At 46.0% G+C, this 26,898-nt stretch overlaps 1 protein-coding gene across 2 annotated transcripts in view; it reads right to left on the reverse strand.

Annotated features, from left to right (window-relative positions):
• Nucleotides 1-26,898, reverse strand: part of zbtb46 (zinc finger and BTB domain containing 46) — a 58,177-nt gene that overhangs the window by 26,423 nt on the left and 4,856 nt on the right. The window contains exons 2-3 of one of the 2 annotated variants that reach the window (XM_071518465.1): nucleotides 10,802-11,023; nucleotides 9,614-10,559 (exon numbers count right to left, since the gene is read on the reverse strand). In XM_071518465.1, the coding sequence (XP_071374566.1) occupies nucleotides 9,614-10,559; nucleotides 10,802-10,987 (1,132 nt within the window). In that variant the 5' untranslated portion in view covers nucleotides 10,988-11,023. Of the gene's footprint in view, nucleotides 1-9,613; nucleotides 10,560-10,801; nucleotides 11,027-26,898 lie in introns of both variants that reach the window. The other variant, XM_071518466.1, reaches the window with a different exon arrangement.

Consider the following 26,898-nt stretch of genomic DNA (forward strand, 5'->3'; position numbering starts at 1 on the left):
AAGGGGATAATTTGGGAGTGGAGGGGAAGACGGCTAGGCTGCTTCCTCAGTCGGACACAGGAATGTAGAGCGGGCGGATCCCAGTGTGTATGTGTGTTTCTACGTGTGTGTGTGTGTGTATTTCTACGTGTGTGTGTGTGTGCCAGACAGGAATCCTTAACCCCCACAGACTCCGGCTCCACTTATCAGGGCCTGAACAGAGGGGTATGGGGGGTGTGGGCCGGAGGGGGGGGGGGGATTTTAGAGGGGGAGAAGGGTCTGGGTGTCCTGCGCTATCACGTCCACCCCCCCACCCTCACCCCCATGACTCCTTTCTCCTCTCCTGTCCAACACACACACACACACACACACACACAGACACTAAACCTTGAAGCTGGATGTCTCTGAGGCCAGAAGAACTATGGGAAGGCCAAACAGTCTAACCATGAAAATGAAAAAAAAAAAAAAAAACACTGCCAGACAATTACACCGTATACCATGCACACACACACACACACACACACACACTCTCTCTCTGTCTCTATCTCTCTCTCCCTCCCTACCACTCTCTCACGCTTTCCCTTACACACACACAACTCTTGGGAGTAAACTCCAAAATCCTCTTTCTTTCGCTTTTCTCAGCAGCCATCACCTTCCACCACTCTCTCCTTCAACCTGTCAGTATTTGGCATTCTCTCATTCACTCAGAACGCAGGTCAGGGGTCCTTAGACTTTTTCGTTCGAGGACCCAACTTCAGAAGATGTACTACTACCACTACTAGTAACTCCTGTTGTGCGAGGTCCCACCTGAAACAAGCCAGCGAGCCATTTTGCATTCAGAGACACTGACATGGGAGGAAGAGGGGAGGCGGAAGAGAGGAAGATAGAATGCGTGGAGGGAGATCAGGTGAAGCTGTAGGGGAAGGTATTTACTTTGTATGCATGCTGTTGAAGTATGTGGGTATCAAGGAGGAGGGTGGAGACAAAGGGGAATAGGGCAGGGAAGTGATATGGGGCAACGCCTGTGAGGGCAAGGGGACAAAAGACGGGAACGATGCTGGGATTAAAAAGGAGAATATGGGTAAAATTGGTAGCCTCTCACGTCTAATGACAGAGAGCAGTGGCAACGGTCCACCGGAAGAAATCCACACTGGTTTATCTGGTGTTTGCTGGTGTCTGTCTGTGTGTGTGTGTGTGTGTGTGTGTGTGTGTGAGGGTGAACACATGAACAAATAAACAAACACAAAAGCCCACAGATCCCACTGGTGGGGATGAAGTTTAACCCAAAGCCCTGCCCTCGCAACATTTCAAGCCCATAGACCCATTGCGAACCCACACACAAACAACGCACGCACACAGACACACACACACACACAGGCCATAGCTCCAGTGTATAAGATGAGCGAGAAGAGAAGTGACAGTGTGAATTGAAGGGGTGTAAGGAGGGAGGGTGTAACAGACAGAGGGAAGGAGGGATAGAGGAGAGAAGGAGGGGACAGAGAGCTGTGAAGGACAGACAGTGGCTTCCAGGACTGTCTTCAACCCTCTATAACTGTCAAACCCAAAAAACAACCGTACGTACGCGCAAACACACACACACACACACAAACACACACACACACACGCACACACACACACACACGCACGCACACACACACAAGCACATGAGCACAGGCAATATATCAAAACAACACAAACACAACAGAACCCATGACTACCGCACAAACACACACACACACACACACACACTACTTGTGTGTACACAGCCCAAGCCATAATTGTCCCCTGTGGTGATTTTGGCCTTTCCCTCCTAGTTTCTCATTGCCGTTGGCCAAGTCTTCTGTATCTTTAACACTTTCTTTTTTTCCTCCTCTGAAAGACGGAGCGGGGGGGTGTTGTCACAAGAGAAAAGGATAGGGGGGGTGAAAGAGAGAGAGAGAGAGAGAGAGTAGGGTTGAGGGCTGAAGGAAGGAGGTGTGGAGGGGTGTGACGGAGGAAGGGGGGGAACGGAGGGAGGGAAGAGGAGAGAATGAATGTGTAAGAGGAAGGGAGACTTTGCCCTCCAGCGGGAACACTCCCACGATTGTGTATATGTGTGTGTGTATGTGTGTGTGTGTGTGTGTGTGTGTGTGTGTGTGTGTGTGTGTGTGTGTGTGTGTGTGTGTGCGCGAGTTGTGCCTCGGCCAAACCGACACACCCACAGGCTGTAGACCTCTATATCCTGTTCGGGTTGTCCGTTTGTCCAAACATCATGCACCTCCCCCTCTCTCCCCCCCCCACCCCCCCACCCCCCCTCACCCCCCTCCTCGTCTCTCCCCTTTTCTAACTGGTCTGACGGGGGTAGAGGCCGCCGAGGGAGTGGGTACAGTAAAATAGAACAAAGCCACCTTTCTAAAATAAACAGACAGGGAAAGAGGAACTTTGGGTCGGCTATGAATGAGAGAGAGACAGGAGAGAGAGAGAGAGAGAGAGAGAGAGAGAGACAGAGAGAGAGAGCATGGATCCAACCCTAATGTACTTTTTTTTTATGTTAAACTCGTCACCAAGTTACAGTTTCTGCCTTCTCCTGTCAGTCTGTCAGTGTAGCCTATATGTCTTCCTGCCTGTCTCTCTCTCTCGTGCTCTCTCTCCCCCTCACACACACACGCGCAAACCCTTTACCAGTCTCGATATCCCGGCTGCTTGCGCTCGACTAACTCTGGGTGAATGCTGGGTACAGTGTGACACATAAGCCACAGCGAGCAGTGCTGCCAGGCTCACGGCTACAGGGCCCATTACTGGCTATCAGATCACTGGAGGAGAGAGGAGAGAGGCATCCTAGCTCACATCACATCACATCTCCATCTCACATCTCCAAAAAGAGGAGCCTTGTCACGGATCTCCCGTGGAGGAAGGAGTCCTAGCTCCGACAATATCTCTTCATCGACCTGAAGGGGGGGAAAAAAAATAAAAAAATAAAAAAGGGAGATGCAGTGGCCCTCAGGTGTCATCTTCTTTGATAGATGGCAGAAAGGAAACATTAGGATAAATAAGTGAGGTGAATTATAGAGCATGCTGAGTGTGTTTTCAGAGCGTGATTAATGTGAGTCTATAGGTGTGTGTGTGTGTGTGTATGTGTGTGTGTATGTATTTGAGCTACCAAGGCAACTATAGCCATGAATATATTTGTATATAGATGTTTGGGGTATGGGATGAAGTTTGAAGTGTGTGTGTGTGGGCGGGTGTTTGGGTGTGGGGGGACTGCTGTGAATGTTCAACCACAGAACCACCCCCACCTGTGCCAACAGGACATCCTGTCAGGATGCATTCTGCGTAGTTCAATTCTTAGACCTGCACGATCAATGCCAGGAGAGGTGTGTGTTTGTGTATCTGTGCGTGTGTGTGTATGTGTGTGTGTATACAATTTAAACACGATATGAGGTGAAATGTACTGATTGTCCACATTTACAGGGCGTATGCAGGTGATGCGTGCACGTGTATTTCTGTGTTTATATACTTGCGTGTGAGTGAGTGAGCGAGTGTGTACAGTGTGTGTGTGTGTGTGGGCCGCGGCTGACTAAAGCACACATGGGCCCAACCCAGGTGCACTCAGGGTGGGATGGCTAATCTTTAACCCCCCCACTCCTTCTCCTCTGCCCCTCCTCTCCCCCTCCTCTTCCCCTCCTGCCATCCTCCTCTCCACCCAGCAATCCCTTCTCTGGCCTGTTCCAGGGGCAGGCGGTGGAGAGGTGGGGGGTGCTGACGTTCTGGAAAAAAGCCGTGGTCAGGCGTGGGGAGGGGGGTGGCTTCCTGTCCAAAACGGCTCTTTTAAAGCCAGCGAATTATAAATAGAGCAGGTGTCAGTATTGAGAACTGAGAGAGCTGAGAGAGAAAGAGAGAGACAGCGAGAGTGTGAAAAATTGTGTGAATGTATGTATGTGTGTGTGTGTGTGTGTGTGTGTGTGTGTGTGTGGTAGTGTGGTAGAGTAGGAGAAGGGGCTTTCAGCTGGTGGACTGCCCATAATGTCCAGCAGGATGTGAGGTCATATGACAAAGATGGTTGGTGGGTGGTGAGAAATGATTGGTTACCACGGTGATAATGGAGCAGTTTTTTTTTTTTTTTTTTGTGGGACAGAAGCAGGAGGCTGACGTGAGAGAGACACTAAGAGAAAGAGAGAGAGAGAGAGAGAGAGAGAGAGAGAGAGGGGGAGGGAGAGAGAGAAGCAGGGGAAAGAACAGCGCTGTACTCTTCCGTCACAACTCCCAAAAGAACAAATAAGCATTCAGCCCCTTTCGCCAACACACAACTGAGGGACAACGGGGGAAATGAGTGTATGTGTGTTTGTGTGTGTGTGTGTGTGTGTATGTGTGTGTGTGTGGGGGGGGGTGGCAGGGGACAAAAGGGGAGGAGAGGATGGAGGGAGTAGGGGAAACTAAGGGAGGTGGGGTGAAAAGGCCACAAAAGTCAATAGGGTGGGAGGAAAGGGCTGAAATCATCTGTGCTGCCAGAGGACAAAGAGGCAGAGCGAGGAGGGGGGTGGGGGAGACAGAGAGAGAGAGAGGGGGAGAGAGAGAGAGAGAGAGAGGGAGAGAGGGAGAGAGAGAGAGGCCTACAGTACAAAGAAAGTGGGAGACAGAATAGATAATAGAATGGACAAGACTGTGGAAAAAGTGAGAGAAACGAAGCAGGAGCCAGAGAGAGAAGAGAGAGAGAGAGAGGGAGGGGGAAAAAAAATACAGTGAGAGAGAGGGAGAGAGACCTCAACATGATGTAGTTATCTAACCCACAACGTGTCAAGCACCAAGCCATGAAGAAAGGGGTTAAAAATTAAGTCCACAGTCTGAAATATTAAATCTATTTTGGTTTTTAATGAAGAGGGAGTGAATTAGGGAGGAAATATGAGAGTAGATTATTAAACCGGGAGCGAGGAGAGGGAGAGAAAAAGCGGAGAGGTGCGCGAGGGGTGAGGGGGTTGAAATCTGTTCACGGTGTTTTAAATATTAAACCTATTTCAAGTTTAATGAAGTGCAAATACTATGGGGAGAGTCTTAACTGGAATACAGAGAGGAAGCGGGTGAAAGGGGGATCCGATTCATTATTTCAAGTGTTCACCTTTAGACTGCCGAGACTTGGGGAGAGGAGCGCAGGGAGAAAAAAAGAGAGAGAAAGTTTATGCGGAAGTGAAAAGGAGAGGGCAGTTTTGAGGACGCCTATCTGCCCGCCCCAGGTGAGTCCAGGAGGCCCCCAGAGGACGGGCAGGGATGAGGGTCTGAACTCAAACAATCCAAAACATGCACCGCTAACTACACCGCTCTCAAGCCAGGCTCACAGGAATAAACAGGACGGGGTTTGTAAGGAAAATGATTTCACGTTTTCAGTATGTCTCTGTGGGCATGTGTGTGTATGTGTATGTGTGTGTGTGTGTGTGTGTCTGTATGCGTGTGTGTGTGCGTTTGTGGTTGAGGGGGGGAAGCCTGAGGCCAGAGAAGGGAAAGGAAAAAGAGTCAGATAAAGATGTTGGATTTCACACCCATCTAGAAGATTCTCGATGTAATCAATGTGCAACAGCTAGAGGGAAATGGAAAGAACAGCCCACGTGTGATTGAACTCTTCACGTCTACATAATCAGATGCTCTAAGCTGTGTTTGTGTGTGTGTATGTGTGTGTGTGTGTGTGTGTGTGTGTGTGTGCGTGTACGTCACACTGGCCATCTACCGGATTGCCAAAATCCCCCAAGCCAACACAAAAGGTCACCATGTGTGTTTTTTTTTTTTTTCTTTTTTTAATACCAGCAAAAAACGCTAAAAAAAAATTCCAGTTCTGTTTTGTGGGGAAAAGATTAAGTCGGTGTTTGCCCCAAGAATAAAGGAACTCATGCTTTCACCAGTTCATGCTTCTTCTCCATCTACTGACTAGGGGAAGAATGTGCCAGGGGAAGATTATGAAGTTTCCTTCCAAAATTACACATCCGCCTTTTTAAAAAAAGTGACACCTGCCCCTACTAAATGATAGCACAAAGTGTAAAAAAAAAAAAAAAAAGGATCTGGTACATTTCAAATGACTGTAGTCAATCTACAGCCTTTGTTGACAAAATTATAATTTTATAGACTGGATCCTCTATATTTTCCTCTATATTATCCTCTATATAAAATTGAATGATGAATGATATTTTATATAATTCTATAATTTTATATGATATATTTTAGTATAGATAGACCTCCTCATATGAAGTTCATTTGAGTCTGAAAGGGAAATGTATGTATAAATAAGTATATACGTATATATATTATATAGCCTACTATAATATACTAAACTACCTTTTAAATGCTCTCCTGTGATTTTCTAAACATACTGGCTTTGATTTGCAGATGCTTTTTAATACAAGTCTGGATAAAGCATCGGGGGCCCAAAACTAAAAATAATATGAAATAATTATTCACAGGTCACGGGCTACGTAAGCAGGCAGGAAAGTAAAGTCATGGGACTATTTAAAGCTCTCCTCCCCGAAATGTTACTTCTAATACAGTATTATATAGAAAAACAATCCAAATGATCAGGTATGATCAGTGAAATGAGTATGCAGACACAAGAGTATTGATTCCCTTTGCCAATTTAACACTGAAGGTTTAAAATGTTTGTGTCTACAGACGCAGGGTGAGTGTAAAAAAAGAGCGAAGTGAGATCAAGTGTTAGCGAGAGAGAGAAAAGGAAGTTGACTGCTTAGCGGCCTCAATAATGACATCAAGTGAACACAGCAGATGTTTGCAAGGGAAGGGGATCTAAAGAAAACAAATCCTAATTCCTGCAGCTGTTTATGTCAACATCGGCACACGGCGTTTTCATGCAAACCCTCGAAAAGGCTCTGCGTTAATACTGTGAGCCTTTACACAGCCTTATATTATCCTTATATTACAGAGTAATCCAATGAAATCCTCAGTCAGTCAGCCCGTGTTGTATGTAACATTAGCGTCTCACATACTAAAACACGGACACTGATTAGAGATGAGAGTAAGAGAGAGTGAAAGAGTGAGAGAGAGGGAGAGAGTGAGAGATGGAGAGAAAGAGAGAGAGAGAGAGTGAGAGAGACAGAGAAAAAGAGGGAGAGAGAGTGTCTAGGCACTTTCCATCAATAAGGAATGAAGCAATTAAGCTAATCTCAGACTGGAGGTGCCCTCTCTCTTTTATACCTACCATATCACTTCATGGAAACCAACAATTGGACTTGATGGCACAAACACCCCCCACCACACACACACACACACACACACACACACACACACACACACACACACACACACAAAACAAGCCAACCCCCCATACAGGCTCTAAGGACTCCCCCTACACAAAATGACCTCACTAAACCTGTTCAGCAAATCCCCAACCCCTTTCCTAAACACACAAAAAACCACCTCCTGCAAATGGACTGAACACACAATAGTGAAACATATCCTGAGTGTCAGGCCAAGGGATGAAAAAAACACACACACAACCTGACTCATACCCGACCACTCAAACGTCATGTTAGCCCACTGGCAACACGATATTCCACTGCTGAATGGCAAGGTCAGCCCTCTGAAGGAGACCCAAATAGTTGATAATCACATGATACAAAGACTCTCGTTTCCTCCTTTCCCCATTCTTCCCATTACCATACCCTTCTCTCTGAACCACTGAAAATCCAGTCCCTTAGCCCAGTTAAAAGCGGGGATAAATAGTCTTTTTTTGGCTAACACCAGGTGAGTCTACACCAGCACAGGCAACACTAGACTTCCTCTAACCTTTAGGCAACAGTGAGAAAACATTTCCTAGGTAATGGCTACTTTACCACAGCCAGCCTAAAACTCGACCCTCTACCACGTTACAGTACGGAGCTGGCCCACAGGCTTAATGGTGCCATTCAGTGTGTTTGTGTGTGTGTGTGTGTGTGTGTGTGTGTGTGTGTCAGTGTTGTTGAGTTCAGTGTTGCGGTAACTTATGGAGACAGGTTGCACTTGGGCATCGTAATAAGGTGTGAGTGCAGGTCACAAAATCCGGGACTTAGGACACTTAGGAGTTAAGTCGGCAAACTCGTAAGCCTATACAGATCTTTCTGTCCTTCTCTCTCTCTTTCTCTTTCTCTCTATCTCTCTGTCTGTCTGTCTCTCTTCTTCTGTTTTTCTTTCTCTCTCTTTACCCCTCTCATCTACCCCCCCCCCCCCCCCGTCTCTCTCCACTCCACTTTCTCTCTCTCTCTCCCTCTCTCTCCCCTTCCCCTTCTCTCGCCCTTTCCAGAGGTCCTTCCCTAAACCCCAGAGAGAGGGGGAGGAGTTTGGGATGGCGAGGACGCGCTGGTAATCCGTGCAGTGACCCAGGTCAATTCAATTATCCTGTTTTCTTTAGCTGCGCGACGCGTGTGCCCATTTCACAGCCAACTCCCTTAATGCGCCCAGGATTAGCTTCCCTTACTTTTAATGATCTACCTATCGACGCCTTGGGCCCCACAGCATGCACACACACACACACACATACACACACACACACACACACACACACGCACGCACATACACACACAAACAGGTAAAAGTGTTTTAATGTATTAGTTTTAGTGTGAAGGAATTCACTAAACACTTCTGTAAGGCTGAGGATCAAGAGAAGCTTTCTCAAAATAAGTGTGTGTGTGTGTGTGTGTGTGTGTGTGTGTGTGTGTGTGTCTGCGTGTGAGTGTGTGTTTGTGTTTGTGTACGCATGTGCTTGTGTATACGTGGGTGTGTTACATAAACTGTGGTAAGAAGAGGATTTTATTATCCATCTGCATTTACCCCGGCTTCACCTCACACCTCCAAGATTTGAGATAATCATCTTAGGCCTAACACGTTACAGTAGAACCTCGCTAATCTGAACCCCCGAGGAAAAGAGGTCATTTTATACTATTGAGCTGTATGGACGGCTGAAATTCACTGAAATACCAGGCCAAGACACGATTCACAACACGAAGCACACATGTATTGTACAATGCCCTGCACACCCCCATGTGCCGTTAAACCTCATTGCATATGTCAACAAAACAGATCAAACAATTGCACACAGTTGGCGCTCAGGTGGTTAGGAGGTCTGCTTTAAGACAGAAGCACAGGTAAATGAGATTCTACTGTAGTTCGGTGTTGAGACATCACACTCACCTAATTATCCAGCCTAATCTAATTATCTCACCACACATTCTTTAATTACCTGCCTGGCTAACTAACTAAGTACATTAGCAAAGTGCATCTAGAGCCTTATATTCACTGAATCAACACCGCAAAATACTTTCCAGCAGTAAAGTGAGTTTCTGCTTTCGTTTTTGGACCGCATCCATCCAACCCATTTTGAGAGCCAATCCAAACCCACCCCACCTGCTATCGTGAAAATGAAGTAACAATCTAAACCACAAATCCACTCATTTGTAGTACTTTGCTTTAGAACAAAAACTGTTTGGACCTGAAACCGCATGGCTTGCTCTCACCATTGTCATTAGCTGACCCAAATCTACTCAAACAGCAGCTGAAACAGTGGGTCTTGACCATTCTGGTCCAAAAACGACATCTCTGTTATCTAGGATAGCAGGATACTGTGCAGTAGCATTTTCCTTAAGATTGTAGACAGAAAATACAGGCAGGAGCAGGTGATGTGTCTTACCTGGGATATCCTGTCCGTTGTAGTTCCACCCGGCCACAGCCAGCATGGAGGGCAGTGGAGATCCAGGCCGACTGTCCCTGTCTCTCTCCCTGTCCCGCTCTCTGTCCCCATTCCCCTCAGCCTGCTGGGTAATGTGTCTGACCGTGTCCTTGTTCTTCCTGTTCTTCCTCCGGCCCGACCCTGAAAGGGGCTGCCAGGGCCCCTCTCCTCCGCCTCCGCCTGCCCCTCCCGCCCCTCCAGGCCCCTGCTCCCCCTGGCTCTGGGCCGTTCCCCTGGGAGTGTCCCGGGGATGAGAGGAGGAGGCGGGGGACACCTGTTCCTCTTTGACGGTGACGGGCCGGTAGTCATGCGGCCAGGCGGGCTGGGAGTCGTGGCAGGCTTCCTCCTGGCTCTCATGGCTCTTGGGGGGCTCCTGGTCCTCCTTGCCGTAGGTGCTGCCTCCCTCGTGGCAGCTGGCGATGGCCGAGTCCCCAGAGGAGTTGGCGGGGCTGGTGCGGCGGCCCAGCCAAGGAGAGGTGCTGCGACCGGACATGATGGAGGCCAGGGCTTCAGACGCCATGCCAACTATCCCTCCTCCTCCTCCTCCTAGCCCCCCTCCTCCGACGCCCCCTCCTCCTACTATCCCCACTCCTCCTCCTCCACCTCCTCCTCCTCCTCCCCCTATGCCGGCGGCGGCCACGGCGCCCATCTCAAAGTCGGCCAGTTCGTCGGCCATCTCGGAGCGGATGCTGATGTCCAGCGCGGCCTTGATGAAGCCGTGGCAGGCCTGGACGATGTCCGTCATCTGCAGGTAACTGGCGGCCGACATCACCTCGATCACGTTCTTGCTGGTCAGGGCGAGGTGCGCGGAGTACATGAAGTCCAGGATGGCCTTGAAGCCTGTCGCCGTGACGATGTCCAGGTGAGTGACAGTGGTCTGGTGGTGAGGCTCTGCCCCTTTCTTCACCTGAAGGACCACAACAAATAGTGTTCATGGCAGTGTTTTTCTCTAATAAAACCCTTTGTGGTCCATGCTGTCTATTTGCTTTGTGTAAGATATAAATAAAATCTGTTCTTAACACTGAAATGAGCACAATTTTTGATATTGATCAACTGGGAAACACAAAGAACAAAATTACTATGCTCTCAAAGAAAAAACACGTGTTCAGACTCCCTTAACCAGTCTGCCCAAGTGCAGCAGTCTCTTACCTGGCAGTAAAGAGTCTTGAAGTAGCGCGAGGAGCCCAGGAGGACATTCTTGTGGGCCTTGAAGATCTTGCCGTCGACAATGACACAGGCGTCGCAGAGGATGCCATGCTGCCTCTGCTCATTGAGCTCTCTGAGGAGCTGACGGTAGTGAGAGGAGATCTCCATGTCCTCCTTCCTGTTGTTCATCTGTGTAGCTGACCGGTAGCCTCTCCTCCAAACTGTCTGCTGGGAGATGAGAGAAGAAATACGAGCCATATAGGAGTTAACTTGAGCTGCAATGTGTAGCAATAGACCGTAAATATATGATATCCCACAAAAACATGGGGAAACGTCACGTGACAGTTTCAATTGGACACAGAGGTCAAAACAAGGCAGAGAGGAAGAAAGAGAAAGAGAAATACGGGGGCAGTGAAATCCAAGCTGGTTTTGTGACATGTCATTGTTCCCCTGAAAGCCAAATCCACTAAACCCCAAACATCAAAAGGTATTTCAAATCAATTCCTGAGCAAGAAAACAAGGTAATTTTGGAAACGTATTCAGGTTTTTCTCCTCTAGGTCAATACGCGTGGTAGATGGCAATGACTGTAAACAAAACCCATCGCTTGGAATGTTGTTTTCATTCTAATGTAAGGGGGAAAATAAGTGAATTTCGCTGAACCACTGCTTTAAAGATGAGCCGGGGTAAGTATATCGCAGTAATGACTGTGACAAATAAAACAATGACATCAATAGAAACCACATCTCAACTGCTGTAGTTTGATGTCTAAAAACAGCCCTGTAACAATAGTCAAAAATCTCGGTGTATAAACCGTGGCTGACAGGTTCATTTCCAGAAAATGTGTGGCTGTGCGTGTGTGTGTGTGTGTGTGTGTGTAAGCTCATTAAAAATGGCAGTTGTAAAGCATAACAGTTTCACAAAATATTTGAGAGGGAGAAAAGCACCTCATTTAGTACAGACCACTTTACCATTAAAATTATCAATAAGCAGAGCCTCGATTCGTTTTATTTTTTTTTCCCCTCTTTTGACAGTGAATATTCGATCAACACTCTACTTAAGAGGAAAATTCGCTCTAAACTATTCACCTCAACAGCTGTGATCTTGGACAGTTCGGTCTAGGCTGTGAACACAGTTTCTCCTAAAGCTACAAACAAAACAGTAAGATCTCTTAATGACAAATTCTCATTCACTGTCAGCGAACAAGGGACCAATTTCCAGTATCCAGGGTGATGTTACAGGGGACAGTGACATATTTTTTGTGTGTTACTCTGACCACAACAAGTCCATAGTGAAGCTCATCATTTGAACTCGCAAACTATTAGTCCACGAAGCCGGGCTTAAGGGCTTGGTTCTCTGGTTTCTGGCTTTGGGAGCTTGGTTATGTTCGCAAATATTGATGTAAGATCTAAGTGGATTTTCACTTTAACGTAAATAAAACATGTTCAAACACACTATGTCCTGTGTTTTCTCTGTTGTGTACAGGTTGGATTACAGACTAGAGACATGTTCAACACACACACAACAGAAGGGATGCGGGAGAAGGGCAAAGACAGGGGAGAGGAGAAGGAGACAAAGGGAGATGCGTGCGTATCGCAATGTTGAACCAGCGAACGAGCTGGCGGAAAAACAAAGAGAAACCACACTCGAACACAAATGTACACACACACACACACACACACACAGACAAAAACCCAAACACACACACTCAGGCAGTGCATTAGCCAGAGCATTAGCAGCCGCCGTTCCCGCTCTCGTCTCAGTGAGGGCTAAATCGCGGGGACGCAGAGTGTTACCAAACGCAGCGGTGATTTGTTTTGGGAACGCCACAGCTGTCAGCTCTCATTGGCCATCCCAGGAGATGACAGCCCGAGTTGGCCAAGGTGACAGCAGCGTTTGCTCGGGGGCCGGCACACTTCAGGTCATGTTTAGCAAAGCTCTGCTCAACCTGATGGCTTGTAAGATCAGATAAATCCACAGTGTCTCCCACGTCCACTTGGACAAACACACCTCCTGTGAACGGCAGTGGACGAGCGGATGGAGTGATGGTGACAACTGCTGAAATCTCCCTTTTTCCAAAAAAAAAAAAAAAAAAAAACTGTCCTGGGTCCCATCCAACGCACGGCTGGCTCACAGCCTTTCACTTTGCTTGGCTTTTCTTTAAGCCATAGAAAAAAAAAAGAAAACTGAGGAGAAGTAACTTGGATGTGAATGCAGAATAACAGTGTCCCTCAGTGTCTCAAAAGGCCAGTTTTGACGCAAGTGTTTTTATCCTCCGGCTCACACATTGGTAGAAAAATCTATTGGCAGTCTAACCTTGAGATATTCTTTGCTTTCTGTGCTGTCCTGATGGAGGTATTGAGAGCTGTCACCCTTCACCTTTAGAGACAAACCACGCTGCTCTAAGGACACAATCGCTCCCTTCCTCCACTCTCTCCACCTCTTCTTCTCTCGCTCAGGGCCGTTGGCACATTGAATTGTATAGCCTAGTGTATAGGATAGGCTCCCTCTCACAGACAGCTAAAACATAGAGGAAGGAAGTCATTTATGGACTATTCACAGAGAAATACCTCAATACCGTCCTATCCTTCTTTTTGTCCAGGATGTGTATGGTGAGATACAGGGTCACATCGATATCATACTGTATAACACAGCTGGTCAGCGGCCCTCAATTTAATGGGCTGTTGGTAGCTCACAGCGACATGTCAAAGAAGCAAAGGAAGAGCACTGCTAGTTCACCAGTGTAACTTTTCATTAGTCAATACTGTGTGGTAAAGCTTGTCCAAAGACCTAATGATAATATTAGCATATTGTACTGATACATTCTAAAGAGAAGGCCATGGTTCTCAGGGAGTATCAAAGGTTTGCAGTGAGAGTGTGTGTTGTTGTTTGTGTATGTGTGTGTGTGTGTGTGTGTGTGTGTGTGTGTGTGTGTGTGTGTGTGTGTATGTGTGTATGCGTGTGTGGCAGGGGTTGCACCGACAGACATGTTCAATGATGCCTCAAATTTAACAAAAACAATGAACAGTGGAGGGTAAAACAACAACACAGAGAGAGAAAGAGAGAGAGAGAGTGTGTGAGAGAGAGAGAGAAAGAGAGAGGGAGAGAGAGACAGAGAGAGGACTAATCAGATTTACTGCTTCAACAGACTCACACAGATACAGTTAGGAGTTAGGCAGAGAGGGGGAAAAAATAACTTTAATGGAGTGCACTTTGACCTCTGAACTCTTTGGTTTGCTTGTCTAATTGGCTTGTTTAACTTCAGCACGTCCAATCCCCTTAAGCCAGAGAGCCTTTTCTCCAAGGGGAACCAATCCCCATGCTGCTCCTATCACAGAAACATCACAAAACAACTCCAGTGTTCATCCTCGCCTTTTAATGCCCTCCATCTTACCCCACCTCATACCATCAACAGGCCCAACCCCTCTCCTTCTCCCCTGTGAGCAGCTTCTCTTTATAGCATACTTTTCCCCCCCAGTATTACCCTTACACTGCATTGACACAAGATGGGAATGTAAGGTAAAATGGACTTGTCAGACAATCAGCTAGAGAGAGGGAGAGAGAGGGAAAGAGAGAGAGAGGGAGACTTTTGTGTCTCATCGAAAGCATTAGCAGTCTCACCAAGGCTACAGAAACTAAAGCCTCCTTTCAGAGTGTCACAGAGTAGAAAAAAAAGCAAAAAAAAAAAGCTTTTCATCCTTCTATGAAATTTCACCAAAAAAGAAGCAAGGAAAAAGTCATCAGGAGGCAGGCTGACAGTCTGTGCGTGCTTATTTGTGGTCAGAGCCGATTGTTTCAGTAAAGCATGCCACCAGAGCTCCAAGTCCCTGTCACCCTTCTGAGGCCAAATCAGAAGTGACTGTCCTCCTTAACCCCCCCAACACACACACACACACACACACACACAAGCACCCCCCCTCCACCCCCTGCCCCTAAATACACAAACGCACACAAACACTACCCACACACCACCACACACAGCCAATGTCCCGATGAAGCCGCGCACATTCACACACTTAGCACAGCCGTCATAGCATCACACCCAGTTTGTCCTGGTCACATCACAGCAAAGTCACTTTAGGCCCCGGCCAGACAACTAAAGAGATGAGACGTGTGATGGAGTGAGAGAATGGGGCTTCCTCCTTCTTGCGTTTTCTCTCTTTATGCAGCCTGTCCCTCCGAGCCAGTTCTCTCCCTCCTTGACCGCAGAGGACCAAGGGGAGATGGAGAGCGGGACGACTTTCTGGATCAGAGGCAGAGGCATACTTTGTTTGCGAGGGGGTTTTTAGCATCTACAACATTCATGGCAGGCTCATGCCATCGTTCATACACAATCAACACCTGTAACACCGTGTTATAACATGATTACAGAATAGACTTCAGACAATAAAACTCCCTCGCAGCATTATTCCTGTGTGTCTATTGATTTATTCCTCGTGACTATCCCCTCCGCTCTCAGTTTGCCAAGCGGCCTTGGTGACATTAGTGCCGGGACAAATCGGCAACTAACACAGAAACCTAAGTACGTACAAGCACACGTGGTACAAGGGCAAGCTCATATTCAAGAGGACAGTGCAAGACAAACTACAGGCAGTGGGCTATGCATATCCCTCAACATACTGTATATACTTTCAGCATTCTGGGTATAAGGTTTGGCTGCCTTCAATTTCTTTCTGTATGTTGGCACCATCCAAATAATTGCATGCACTTCCATTTACTTCAAATGAGCGGATTCCAGTTGGTGAGGGCAAATTAACATTTAGTTGCCCGTATGTTGCCAGCACAATTGTTTCCTCTTGCTAATCACTCCACATACAAACTGTGGTCCTCTAATCAACATACATGAATAATCAGCTAAGCAATTAAAACAATTGCAACCATTCTGCTCATTATTTGATAAAAATGTCTTGGACTGTATGTCAAATTGAATGAACGCTGAGTTCTGTTCCTCGTGTAGGTGCTATAAAATAAAATAAAAATAAACAAATAAATAGTATATAACATTGCCAGACTGCCAACCTTGGAGAAACACTTGGAGTACCCAAAGCACCTACAATGCCTGCTAAACTTTTTTCTGCTCATGTGTATCTATGCTGCAAAAAATGTCTAAAGCATGCAGCACATTTTGGATGAATTACCTATTTACTGATCACCAAAATTCTGACAGGGTGTATATACCTGAAATAAATATTGAACCATTTACCGGAGCTCAGCATAAACTGGCAACAAGAATTGAATGCAGTAAAAAAATACAAATTGACAAATTTTTCTGAACAACAGATAATAACCCTGTGTTACACCTTCCAACACAGCTGAGACATATTATTGCAGTTTGTCAGTTTGACTTTGCTGAGAGTAACACATCAAACCGCATTGTTTTATTTTATATGTGAACTTAGGAGTGAATACACAATCTCGACATTCAGCATCCCCACTTCTACCTTGGCACTGTCACTGAAAGTCAGTGGGAAAAAGCGAGAAAAACTGGCCAGTGATGGAAGGAGTGAATGAATGTGAGGATGGAGGAGGGAGGGACGTCAAATCAAGAGTCACAAGTCAAGAGTGGGAATTTGCTGGGAAAATGACAATTTGTCAATCATCCCAACTTCATGCCTCGGCTACAATTTTATAGATTAAAAAAGGACCAAACTTCTTTTGCTGTATTTTCAATTACCAATTTGTACCAGCGTACTTTGATTTAAAAATGCAGTTTATACGCAAAAAGCATACAGGTTAACAGGTCTGCATTGCATGAATTATGTATTATGTAAAACCCTAAATATAAAGTGATATCTATGATGTCACACTCAAGAAAGGTATAGAAGATCATATGAGGATCCCTGACATGACGTGCTAATATCCATGACACATTCAGGTGAAGGAATAAAGAACTGTAGGTTTGCTTGCAAGCAGACTGGTTCCCATATAATGAGAGAGAAGACTGGAAAAGAAAATACAGCAGGCATAAATGGCTTTTAAATTTGAGGCGCTATTCTTCAAACAAGTGAACCAAGAGCAGTATGGTGTAGGAGACAGCCATTAGTTAGCCATAGTAAAATCTACTGAGTCAATCTACAGGCATATTCAACCGAAAACTGTATTAGAGTAAAAGTTTATTATCGTTATTTTGACATCCACAATGTAAGCCTAAATGAGTGACAAATGTTTGAAGCTGCTTTGGAAGTTGATTGTTCATTTGCGAACATAACAACCACGAAGGCTCGTTATGAATGTGGGACGAACTTACAAAAAAGCCTCAACAAAAATGGAGTAAGATGAAAACTAAAAAGGAGACAAGTGAAAATGAAAGGCAGAGAACCAGACAAAGATAGAGAATAGTGAATAATGGACAGAAAAGAGATAGGGCAGTATTGTGGAGAGAGAAAGGCGGATAGACGGAAGATAGAGGGAGGGGGAGACAGGAAGAGAGGAAGAGTGACTCAGGCAGCCAATATTTTTTAAACAGCTTTGCTTCCACTCAACTGGGCATCAAGGCCATTATCCCGGGGTTAATCCCCAATCCGACGGAGCTGGCAGCCTTCCGGGACAAGCCAGGGTGGCAGCCCGTCAAGGCTGGCATGGACAAAAATAACACACATACACACACACACACACACACACACGCATGTACAGGCAAGCACAGACAGACACAGGGAGCCATGCAAGCCTCAATTAGAAAAAGTAACACAACAAAACTATTAACTGTGAATGGCTTGTTCTTCTTTTCCTGCATTGTCTGTTGAAAATAAACTACTGCTTTGGTGGTCCTTCATTTTATGTCTCTGTCCAACCTCTTTCCAGCTCACTGTATGTATTCATGTTGTCAGTGTCCCTCGTTTCTTTCATTCGCACACCCTCCATCTGTCCACCTTGATCCTTTTCTCCACCTTCACCTGGGTCTAATCATGCAATATTTTGCACTCTGTCTCTCTCTCTCTTGTTCCACTCTGTATTTCCCTGGCTGGCATCCAGGGAACCAAGGTGGAGGAGGAGATGGACCCAAAGAAGGATAGCCTTGTCATGTGGAGAGGGACCAAAGAGGATCCAGGAGGCTTAGATAGACTTAGCACTTTTCCCTTCACCCCTCTGCCCCTCCCTCCGGCCTAACCCCACCCTGCACACACAGCCCGAAAACAACACCTAGACCCTCCCTATGTGCACCCGGGGACCTCCGTTCCATTCATTCGTCTCGCCCGTTCACATGAGCTCACCTGTCAAAAGCTCTTCCGCAATCCTCTTCCCTCCAGCTTATAACGCAAACGTGTGGCTTTGGTTCCAGCCCATCTCTGGCACCTTGCCTTCTCACCTCCAGCCACCTGTATGGGCGCTAAGCCTGGAGTGATCTCAGGGGAATCCAGGCCTGGTCGGGATGAGCTGGGATCATCCCAGGGTGACCGGAAAAAGGTGTGACTCCAAAGAGTCCGTGTTTATATATTGATGTTCTTTGGCCTACACGCTAATGGCTCCGTCTCAACTTCACCTCTTGTTTCTCCGATGCCCCGCAAAGTCTCAGTCACACAAAGCACTGCCCCCTTCCAGCAAGGTGCAGGGAGAACCTGTCCTAAGTGTTGGCCCCTCCCTAGCATGGGCCAGTTTGACATATCAAGAGCGTCAAATGGGGTGAGAACATGGTTAGGGTTGAAAAAAAATCCAAATCCCCCCATCTGTCTGTCTCTCTGTCTCTGTCTCTTTTTACGTGTCTCTCTTTCTGTCTCTGTCTCTCCCTTACACTCATGTCCGTGAGTGAGTGAGTGTGAGTGTGAGTGTGTGTGTGTGTGTGTGTGTGTGTGTGTGTGTGTGTGTGTGTGTGTGTGTGTGTGTGTGTGTAGTTTCTGGGCTATCTTTCTCTCTAGGCCCCTAAGCCTGCTATGTCTCCCATGGTAACTCCCTGACTGACGACCCGGGGCTTAGCCTAAATTCTCTCTCTATTAAAAGCTGTGAAATGCAAATAATGAAACATCTCATTACCACTGTCGGAGAACCCAAAATGAAAGGAGGGGGAGAGCAGGAGGGAGGTGTGGAGAGGGGATGAGGAGGACTGGAAGACGATGAAGTGGCAGGAGGGAGGGAGGCGGAGGAGGGGAGGTGAGAGGCCGGCAGAGACGAGAGCGAGAGCCGGAAATAAAAGGAGTGAAACAAGGGGAGGAATGGATGGGAAACGAGAAGAGATGGGAAGGGAGGATGGGATGAAAAAGGCAGAGGAGGAAGGAGAGGGGAGGAGAGGTGAGGGGAAGGGAACAGATAGCCAAACAGTGAGTCTTTTGTTTGAGACGTGTTGGCGTTAGGTAGAGAGCAGCCAGGATTGGCCAACTAAGCAAACAGGAGTGGAGCCCTAGGAGGTGTCATTCAAATGTCAAAAGACCAGCACTGGAATCTTCTGCTCGACTTTTTCTTACATTAACCAAAGTCTAGTGTAAAATCTAAGCATCAGTCAGTAGCTTTTGAATGTAACCGTAGTGCAATCACAAGTAATGTACGCTGCCTGTCAGACACTTCAGATGAAATTGTTTCTGTAACCTTGAAGGCTGTTTTGCAAGCCTCTCAAAAGAAAGCCTTCTTCAGAATAAAGAACTGCTGTGTGTGTGTGCATGTGTGTGTGTGTGTATGTGTGTATGTTTGAGTGTGTTTTGATTGATAACTTTATTATCCCCCAAGGGAATATGACGTACTGAGCTTTTATCTTCATTCCACATCATTAATCACCTCTTAACACCAGCATTGCATTGGCTAAACAAAAATGTTACACTGTATTTTCTTCTACGTATTCAGATGTAGGTGTCATTTTGAGACGGCAGTGAGCTACCTCTTTAAAAGACATCTTTGTAGGCGTGGGGAAGTGAAATCACCTACGGGAAGTGTCTGTATTTGGTTTTGCAGGTGGGAGGAGGTTGGTGGGTGGGGTGTGGGGGAGGCGGTGGTCTCATATGACAATGACCACATCACCTTGTGTGGTCTCCTAAAGTCTAAAACACAGTTTTCAACAGAAAAATGGTTTGGAGATCTGCTGACGTACAAATCTATGATATCATGAGGGAATTCATGGTACGTGTGGGTCTGAGGTCAGACAGGGTTAGGTCTTGACTTCTAGGAATGGATGAGTTTGTTTGTGTATTGTGTAAGTGTTTTTGCAGTTAAAGAAGCATCATATGCTTTTCCTTTTCCTTTCCTTAACAGGGTTAACAGTGTATGAGCTGACACTGGATGCTGGAAAAGGTCTTGCTCTTTATGTTCTTTGCTTAATGCTTCCCTTGTCCTTTTAGCTTGCTTTTACCTACCCTTTTCCTTTCTTCCTCCAATTTTACTCAATTTTTGTCACTTGGCAAATCTCAGTTATGTTTTGAAAAGCACCAAATGGCTTTGCGGCTACAGTGATGATGACAATATAAGGCTGGACTGGCTCAAAACTCGCATTTAACACCCTCCCCGAGCTCTCTCTGCTAGCGGGTGTCTCTCTGTGTGTGTATGTGTGTGTGTGTGTGTGTGCGCGGGCATGTGGAGACCCTCTTGTAGGTTTTAACGCAAAAACCTGTCACAGCAAAAAAGCAACCTGTCACGACTCAGCTATACACGACCGTACATGACTGTACCACAAAACACAAGCAGCCTGTTCCCGAGCTGTTAAAACAGTCACCGCAGCCACCGGCACCAAAGGTCTCTCACACGCGCACACACACACACACACACACACACACACACACACACACACACACACACACACATCCATACAATCATACACACAAAACATGAAAACATGATTATTACGGAGGAGTTAAAACAACGGGTTACCAGGAGGAAGAAAATGTGAAAATTAACATATGGTTCAACAATGCCAGTCCCAAAGGAGTAAATGGCCAAGCTCTGTCAATTCTGGCTTCGCATAGAACCAATGAAGACTGAAGACTAATTGTTGTTTGTTAAAATGTGTGGTTTTTGAATGTGTAAGTGAGTGACTGAATGATGGTGACTCACTGCTGGTGGCCAGTCGCTATCTGGTGCCGAGGCGGGTGTCCAGTGTGTGTGTGTGTATTTGTGTGTGTGTGTGTGTGAGGGTAACTTGGTGTGACTGTCGCTCTGTCAGACAGCAAACAGAGGCATCTTTCTCAAATCCACACTGGGCCGCAGCTTACAATGAGCTCACGCAAAGAGGGGAGTAAAAAAGCCACAGCTTAAGTGTGTGCTCACAAGTTCAACAGGCACACCCTCCTTCCCCCCTGAGCAAATATTAAAAGAGACTTCACTCCCAGCTAATCTAATTCACAAACACTCCAAAGCACACACGTACAAAAACACATCATTTTACCATATTAACTAAGCCCTCAACATGCAACATTCACTTATAACTAGCTAGCATTCCTAGAGCCTACCATACAACCACAACAGAGCAGCAGACTGAGTCATTTCCATATAGATAGAGAAGTGTTTATAATAACACATTTGTATATAATAGCCCGAGGCTGCGTTGTCACTCATCAAGCTGATCAAAAAGCAGCTACTGTACAACACTGATGAATCTTGGAGCGCTTTTGCGAATCTGTCCTTCAATGGTAGAAAAAAAAAAAAAAAAAGGAGGTGAGATAAAGGGAGAGAAATCAAGGGGAGAGGAGAGGAGCATCTAAATATAGAGAGTCTTGCATTTTGGAGTCGGAAGAAAGACAGTGAAGGGTAAGAAAGAGGAAGGGAGACAAGTCGAGTCGAGAGATGCAGTGGGGAGAGGAGAAAGAGAGGCAGAGGAGGAGTGGAGGGAGAGGGGGAACAAAGAAGAGAGCAGTAAAGATGGAGGGAAAGTGGCGGTGTATACAGCAGCGAGAGAGGAATAGAAGAAAATAAAGGAGGAGAGACCTTCAGTATAGCTTGAGATCGATGGCTACAGAGCCTCGGTGGGTTTTTCATCTACTGTAGTGTTGCTTAGTGGACTGCTGGACATGGAGGACACTCAATTGTCTCTGTGCGACTCTACAGTTCAATACACTGCACAGTGTATCACCGCGGACGTTTATCAATACATAGCATCAATATTGAGGATCTGCCCTATCAGTGATCTTTTCAGCAGTTTTGACACTAACCGGCTTCAGTGAAAAGCATTAAGGGCAACCGATGCCGTCGTTTTGCCGACTAAATTCTAATATCAATCAATGAAGGTGCAAACCCATTAAAATTATTTGCCTTCTTTGTCTTTATACCATGCTATGACAGGCTATTCATGGAAGCATCACTGTAATTTAACATAGTGTCTGCGCCCTGAAATATCTGCTCACTGTTAAGACGCTTTACAAAGAACACTGAAGAAGCCTGTGGCAACGTTTCCATGTAACATTTTTCCCTCATGCTGAAATGTGATTGTTAAAAGTACGGGGCTGGTTGTGTAGGGTTTTGTTTTTTTTTGCACGGACGAAGACTTGGAGGGTGGCGTGGCTTGAGGCCAACACGTCCAGCGTGATTGATGAAGTGAGAGGGTCGACCAGACAAATGCCTCACCTGGATCCTCGCTCCTGTCCTGTCCTCTCCTCTTCTGTCATCCCTCTTTTCCTCTCCCCTATCTAACTGCCATCGCACTCAGAGTGTGTTTACTCGAATGCGGTTTGACGTTTGATTGTCACCTGTTGACTAGCATGAACGGCTGCCATGGCTAACAGGCTTTTGGAACTATTGGTGTTTTTTCTTTTTTTCCCCCCCCATAGGAATGGAAAGAACCACAATGTCATGTACAGAAGTGGCATAGCCAGAAATGAAAGAGAAAGAGAGAAAGACAGAGAGTGAGAGAGAGAGAGAGAGAGAGAGAGAGAGAGAGAGAGAGAGAGAGAGAGAGAGAGACAAAAAGACCACTGTGTAAACTCCCATGATCGTGCTCACCGTCGCTAAGGACAACACCCACCTTGGAAACCTAATTTTGAAGAAGTCACACATTCCCACATTGTGAGGCAGTGCCAGTATCAGGTGTCCGTCCAAACCACCAACCACCAATCAACCACCACCCCCTCCGTGACACACCACCGCACACACCAAAACAACCAGAGGGGGGGAAGGTGAGAGAGAGAGAGGGAGAGGGAGAGAGGGAGGGGTGCGGGGGTGAAAGAGAGAGAGTAAAAAAGAAGAGGGCAAGGGAGAGAGCCAGCCAGAGACAAAGGCAGAGAGAGGGACAATGAGCGGAAAGAGGATGAGTGGGAAAAAAAAGAAAATAGGGAGGAAGAGATGAGGTGAAAAGGAATAGAGAGCGCATTGCCAGCTCACCGTGTTCATTGACAGAGCGAGGAGAGAACAAAAAGACGCCAACAATGAGACTTTCATGTATATGTATGTTTGAGTGTGCGTGTGCGTGTGTGTGTGTGTGCATACGTGCATGAACATGTGTGTGTGTGTGTGCATGTCGGGAAGAGCAGTGAAAAGGCTGTGCTCGCCCCGCGCCAACAGAAAGGGGATGTGAACCTACTCACTTCTGTTTGCATTTAGATGGGCCTCACCTCTCCTGTTCACCTAAAGGGAAGTGTACTGACACAGGAGAGCTCGTAAAATGTCCAGCGACAAAGACACATCTCCACTTTCCTCGCCGATTTATAACGTTCATATAATAACACACTAAGGATCAGCCTTTCAATGCTGAAAAGGCCTTTATAAATCACAATAATCCCTCGTACCCCCCCACCCCACCCCCCACCCCCCCTCAGAATTCACCTTATAACCTGAAGACCGAACTTATTCTAACTCAAGCAAACGCTCATCTTGGACTGCAACGGGTCAAACAAATGTTGCTGTTTTGGGAGAAAAGTGGACCCAGAGTCCACTGTGGCTAGCTGTTGCATTAAAGGGGATGTTAAAATATGAGATAGGGTCAGGGGGAAGGATAAAAATGAGAAAGGGAACAGGGAGAGGGTAAAAATGAGAAAGGGAGTAGAGGAAGGGTAAAAATGAGAAATGGAGTAGGGGAGGCCACAGGAGGCACCTGGCCCACTTACAGCAGAGGAGGGGGTGGTGGAGGAGGAGGAGAGGTAGGAGATTAAGGAGTGGGAGGGAAGAGAGGAGGAGGAGGAGGGGGAGGGGGAGGGGGAGGAGGAGGAGGCCTGGAGAAAGAGCGAGGGAGATGCAGCTGGGATGGAGCAGAGGGCACGGGGAGGACAGGGTGGGGCGGAGGAGTGGGTGAAGTGAAGGAACGGGAAAGGTGAGGAGAGAAGGGCTATGAAAAGAGGAGGTAAGGAGGGGGGGGGGGGAGAATGGATGAGGTAATAGGAAAGGGGGCGAAGGGCAGAGGGGGAGGTGAGAGAGAGAGATAGAAAGAGAGAGAGAGGAGGTGGGGGGGATGGAGAAGAGGTGGCCTTGTGATGCCGAGAATGGAGGTGGTGTGCGCGTGTGGATGAGTGTGCGCGTGTGTGTGTGTCTTTTGCGTGTGTGTGGGTGTCTAAAATTATGACGAAAAACTAACACCTCACCCAAAGTATGAATAACCGACCACAATAGGCCAATGTTGGTTCAATCTCTTTCTACCAGTACATTCGAGCAGCCTGTCCATACCACTAATATCCCACTAATACCACCCACAGTCCTCGCTCCACCTCACATCAATGAATATTTCATGTCCTGATGGCACTTTTAAAGCAAAAACTAATTAGCAAATCCAAGTTGATCTGGCATTAGTCATATCAGGCCAATTAAAAGCCCAGGCCTACTGTACATGTTAATGGCAGCGAAGTGGAATAATTGTATGTTGAGCAGGGGAGAGAATGTTAAACAGGCCTTGTTAGCAGCACTTTAGCACTCTAGCCTGAGTCCATGGCTGGATTACAAAACTCTCCAAAGCAGGATAATGTTCGTCAGAAATACACACGCACACACACACACGCACACACACACGCACGCACACACACACACACACACACACACACACACACACACACACACACACACACACACACAGACACAAAACGCACACCTTTACCACTAGCCAACGAAAACTCTATCCATTAATTAGAGTGTCATCATCAACTCTATGGGGTCAGGTCCAATACTTATGGCTAAAGAAGAGAAATATTTCCAGGGAAAATGATGGTTTTATGCTTCAGTAATAATATTAAACAGAGATCCTAATATTGGCAGAAGCTCACAGGTCAGATATTATGCAGTATTAGTGAGAGAAATCCATTTTCTGCTCCAGACAGAGTTTCTGTGGTCGGTGATAGTCAATACAAGGTGCTGGAGACGGTATTTGTGTGGTATTGAGTAGAGAAAAGGCGTTAGTTTGTATTTGAGTCTTTCCAGCCTTCCCTCTGTGTGTTTTTTTTTTACGGAGGAGTTTAGATTGAGACAGACAGCATTGACACACACAGACTAAACTGTGCTGCACGAAAAAGCGACAGAATAACAAGGGCTAGAACTCTTTTGGAGTGGATGTCTGTTTCATCACCCCCCCCCCCCCAACTCCCTCTCTTTCTTTCCCTCTTTCCCTTCCTCTCTCTGCCTCCCTGTCTCTCTCTCTCACCTGAGCTTTGATATGGAAATCTCTCGCCAGCCAAAGCCTGAGGCTAGTTGACTGTTTCTAAAGATGTATTTGCTCAAAGCCGCTCAATTTCTCATCAAATGCTCACACTGTGGGTATAAAAGACAAACTCTTTCACTGGGAAAATAACGACTAACAAACACGTACACATACGCTCCTTTCAGCAGTCTGCAAGCCCCATATTTCCACAAAGATTTTTCTCATGCCCAAACCTTCAAGTTCTTAATAGCTTATATAAATTTGACTACAAAAGGTGATGACCCTTGTTGCGAAGTAGAGAGCTGAGAGCTGCCTATATTGTCATTTGAATACTTTGTGTGTGTGTGTGTGTGTGTGTGTGTCTGTGTGTCTGTGTGTGTGTGTGTGTGTGTGCATGTGTGTAGATGGTTTTTATGTTCTTTCCTATTGGTTTACCATCACAGTCCAGCTCTGCCAGGTGACTATACCTGTAAAATCTACTTCTTCTAGGAATGGTGACATCACGCAGGCAGATAAGCTGAAAATTGGGACCATTTGAAGACAAACAAAACGTATGTTTGTAGAAATAAGTAAATAATTTCATAATAAGTTAGACAGTCTGACAAATATTGAGTCCCATTCAGGTGTATGCTAAAAGAATGCAAATTATGGGAACAACATTTAGTCCCTTGTCAGCTCATTAGCTGAGAGCAGCAGTATCAGTGGTTGCTTTAAAGATATTCTTTAAGTCAACAATTGCTGCTTCAGTTTTAAAATGTATTCTGGGTGTGAGTCATTGTGTCGGTAATCAATATGATTTTTTTTTTTAGGTTTTTACCAGGGTGGAAAAAAGAAACTTTAAACTTAAAAAATACTGAGGGTTGTTCCATGATCCCCGTAGGAATATGAATGATTTCTTTTAGAATATCCTTGAAATCAGTGGTATTTATAGGTTTAAAATCATGCGAGTGAATAAGTCCATGTCTTATTGGACTTTGAAAATATTAAGGATTGCACTCATTCATATTGTCCCTACCTAGCTTTACAGAGAGAAACATTTATCACAAATCAGACACTAGAATGCAGATTGAAGTAGATACATTTTCTATATCTGCCATTGTTCTCTCACTAACAAAGCATAATTTGCAAGTTATCTAGCTGGCTGCTGTTGCCTGACCTGTAAAACAACTGCCAACATCACTTGTTGCAGTATTTGTTTTGAAAGCATCTGGACAAGTGAAGACGTGTATAAAAGAAACAATTAAAGGGCATAAAGGAGGAAGAATAAGAGGATGGATTGGTTAGATTTCAAGGCTGGTATTAGTTGTTGTAACTGATGATTGATGTTAAAAAAGAAAAGGTCAGAAAATAACTAGTGATATGCTGATAAGCGTTGTGCGATAGGCCATTTGATCATGAAGCACTAGTTGGAAAACTCGCTTCTTCTCTGCATTGCTAAATGAAGAAAAACACGTCCTGATAAAAGCACACAAAGTCAAATTGAGAATCACTCATCAGCTTCTCAGGAATTTATGATCCAAAGAGATTTTGCAATGTTAACAATTCCAGAGAAAAATTCTGAAGTCTTGCCATTTTGACTGTTAAAAAACCCTATAATTCATTTTCAGCAATGGTCACACTTTTAAAACAAAATAACAG

The sequence above is a fragment of the Centroberyx affinis genome, unplaced genomic scaffold (assembly GCF_046629955.1).
Source record: "Centroberyx affinis isolate AG114_WGS23_722 - 3 ecotype Tasmania unplaced genomic scaffold, CSIRO-AGI_Caff_v1 ptg000582l_1, whole genome shotgun sequence".
NCBI classification, from domain to species: domain Eukaryota; kingdom Metazoa; phylum Chordata; class Actinopteri; order Beryciformes; family Berycidae; genus Centroberyx; species Centroberyx affinis.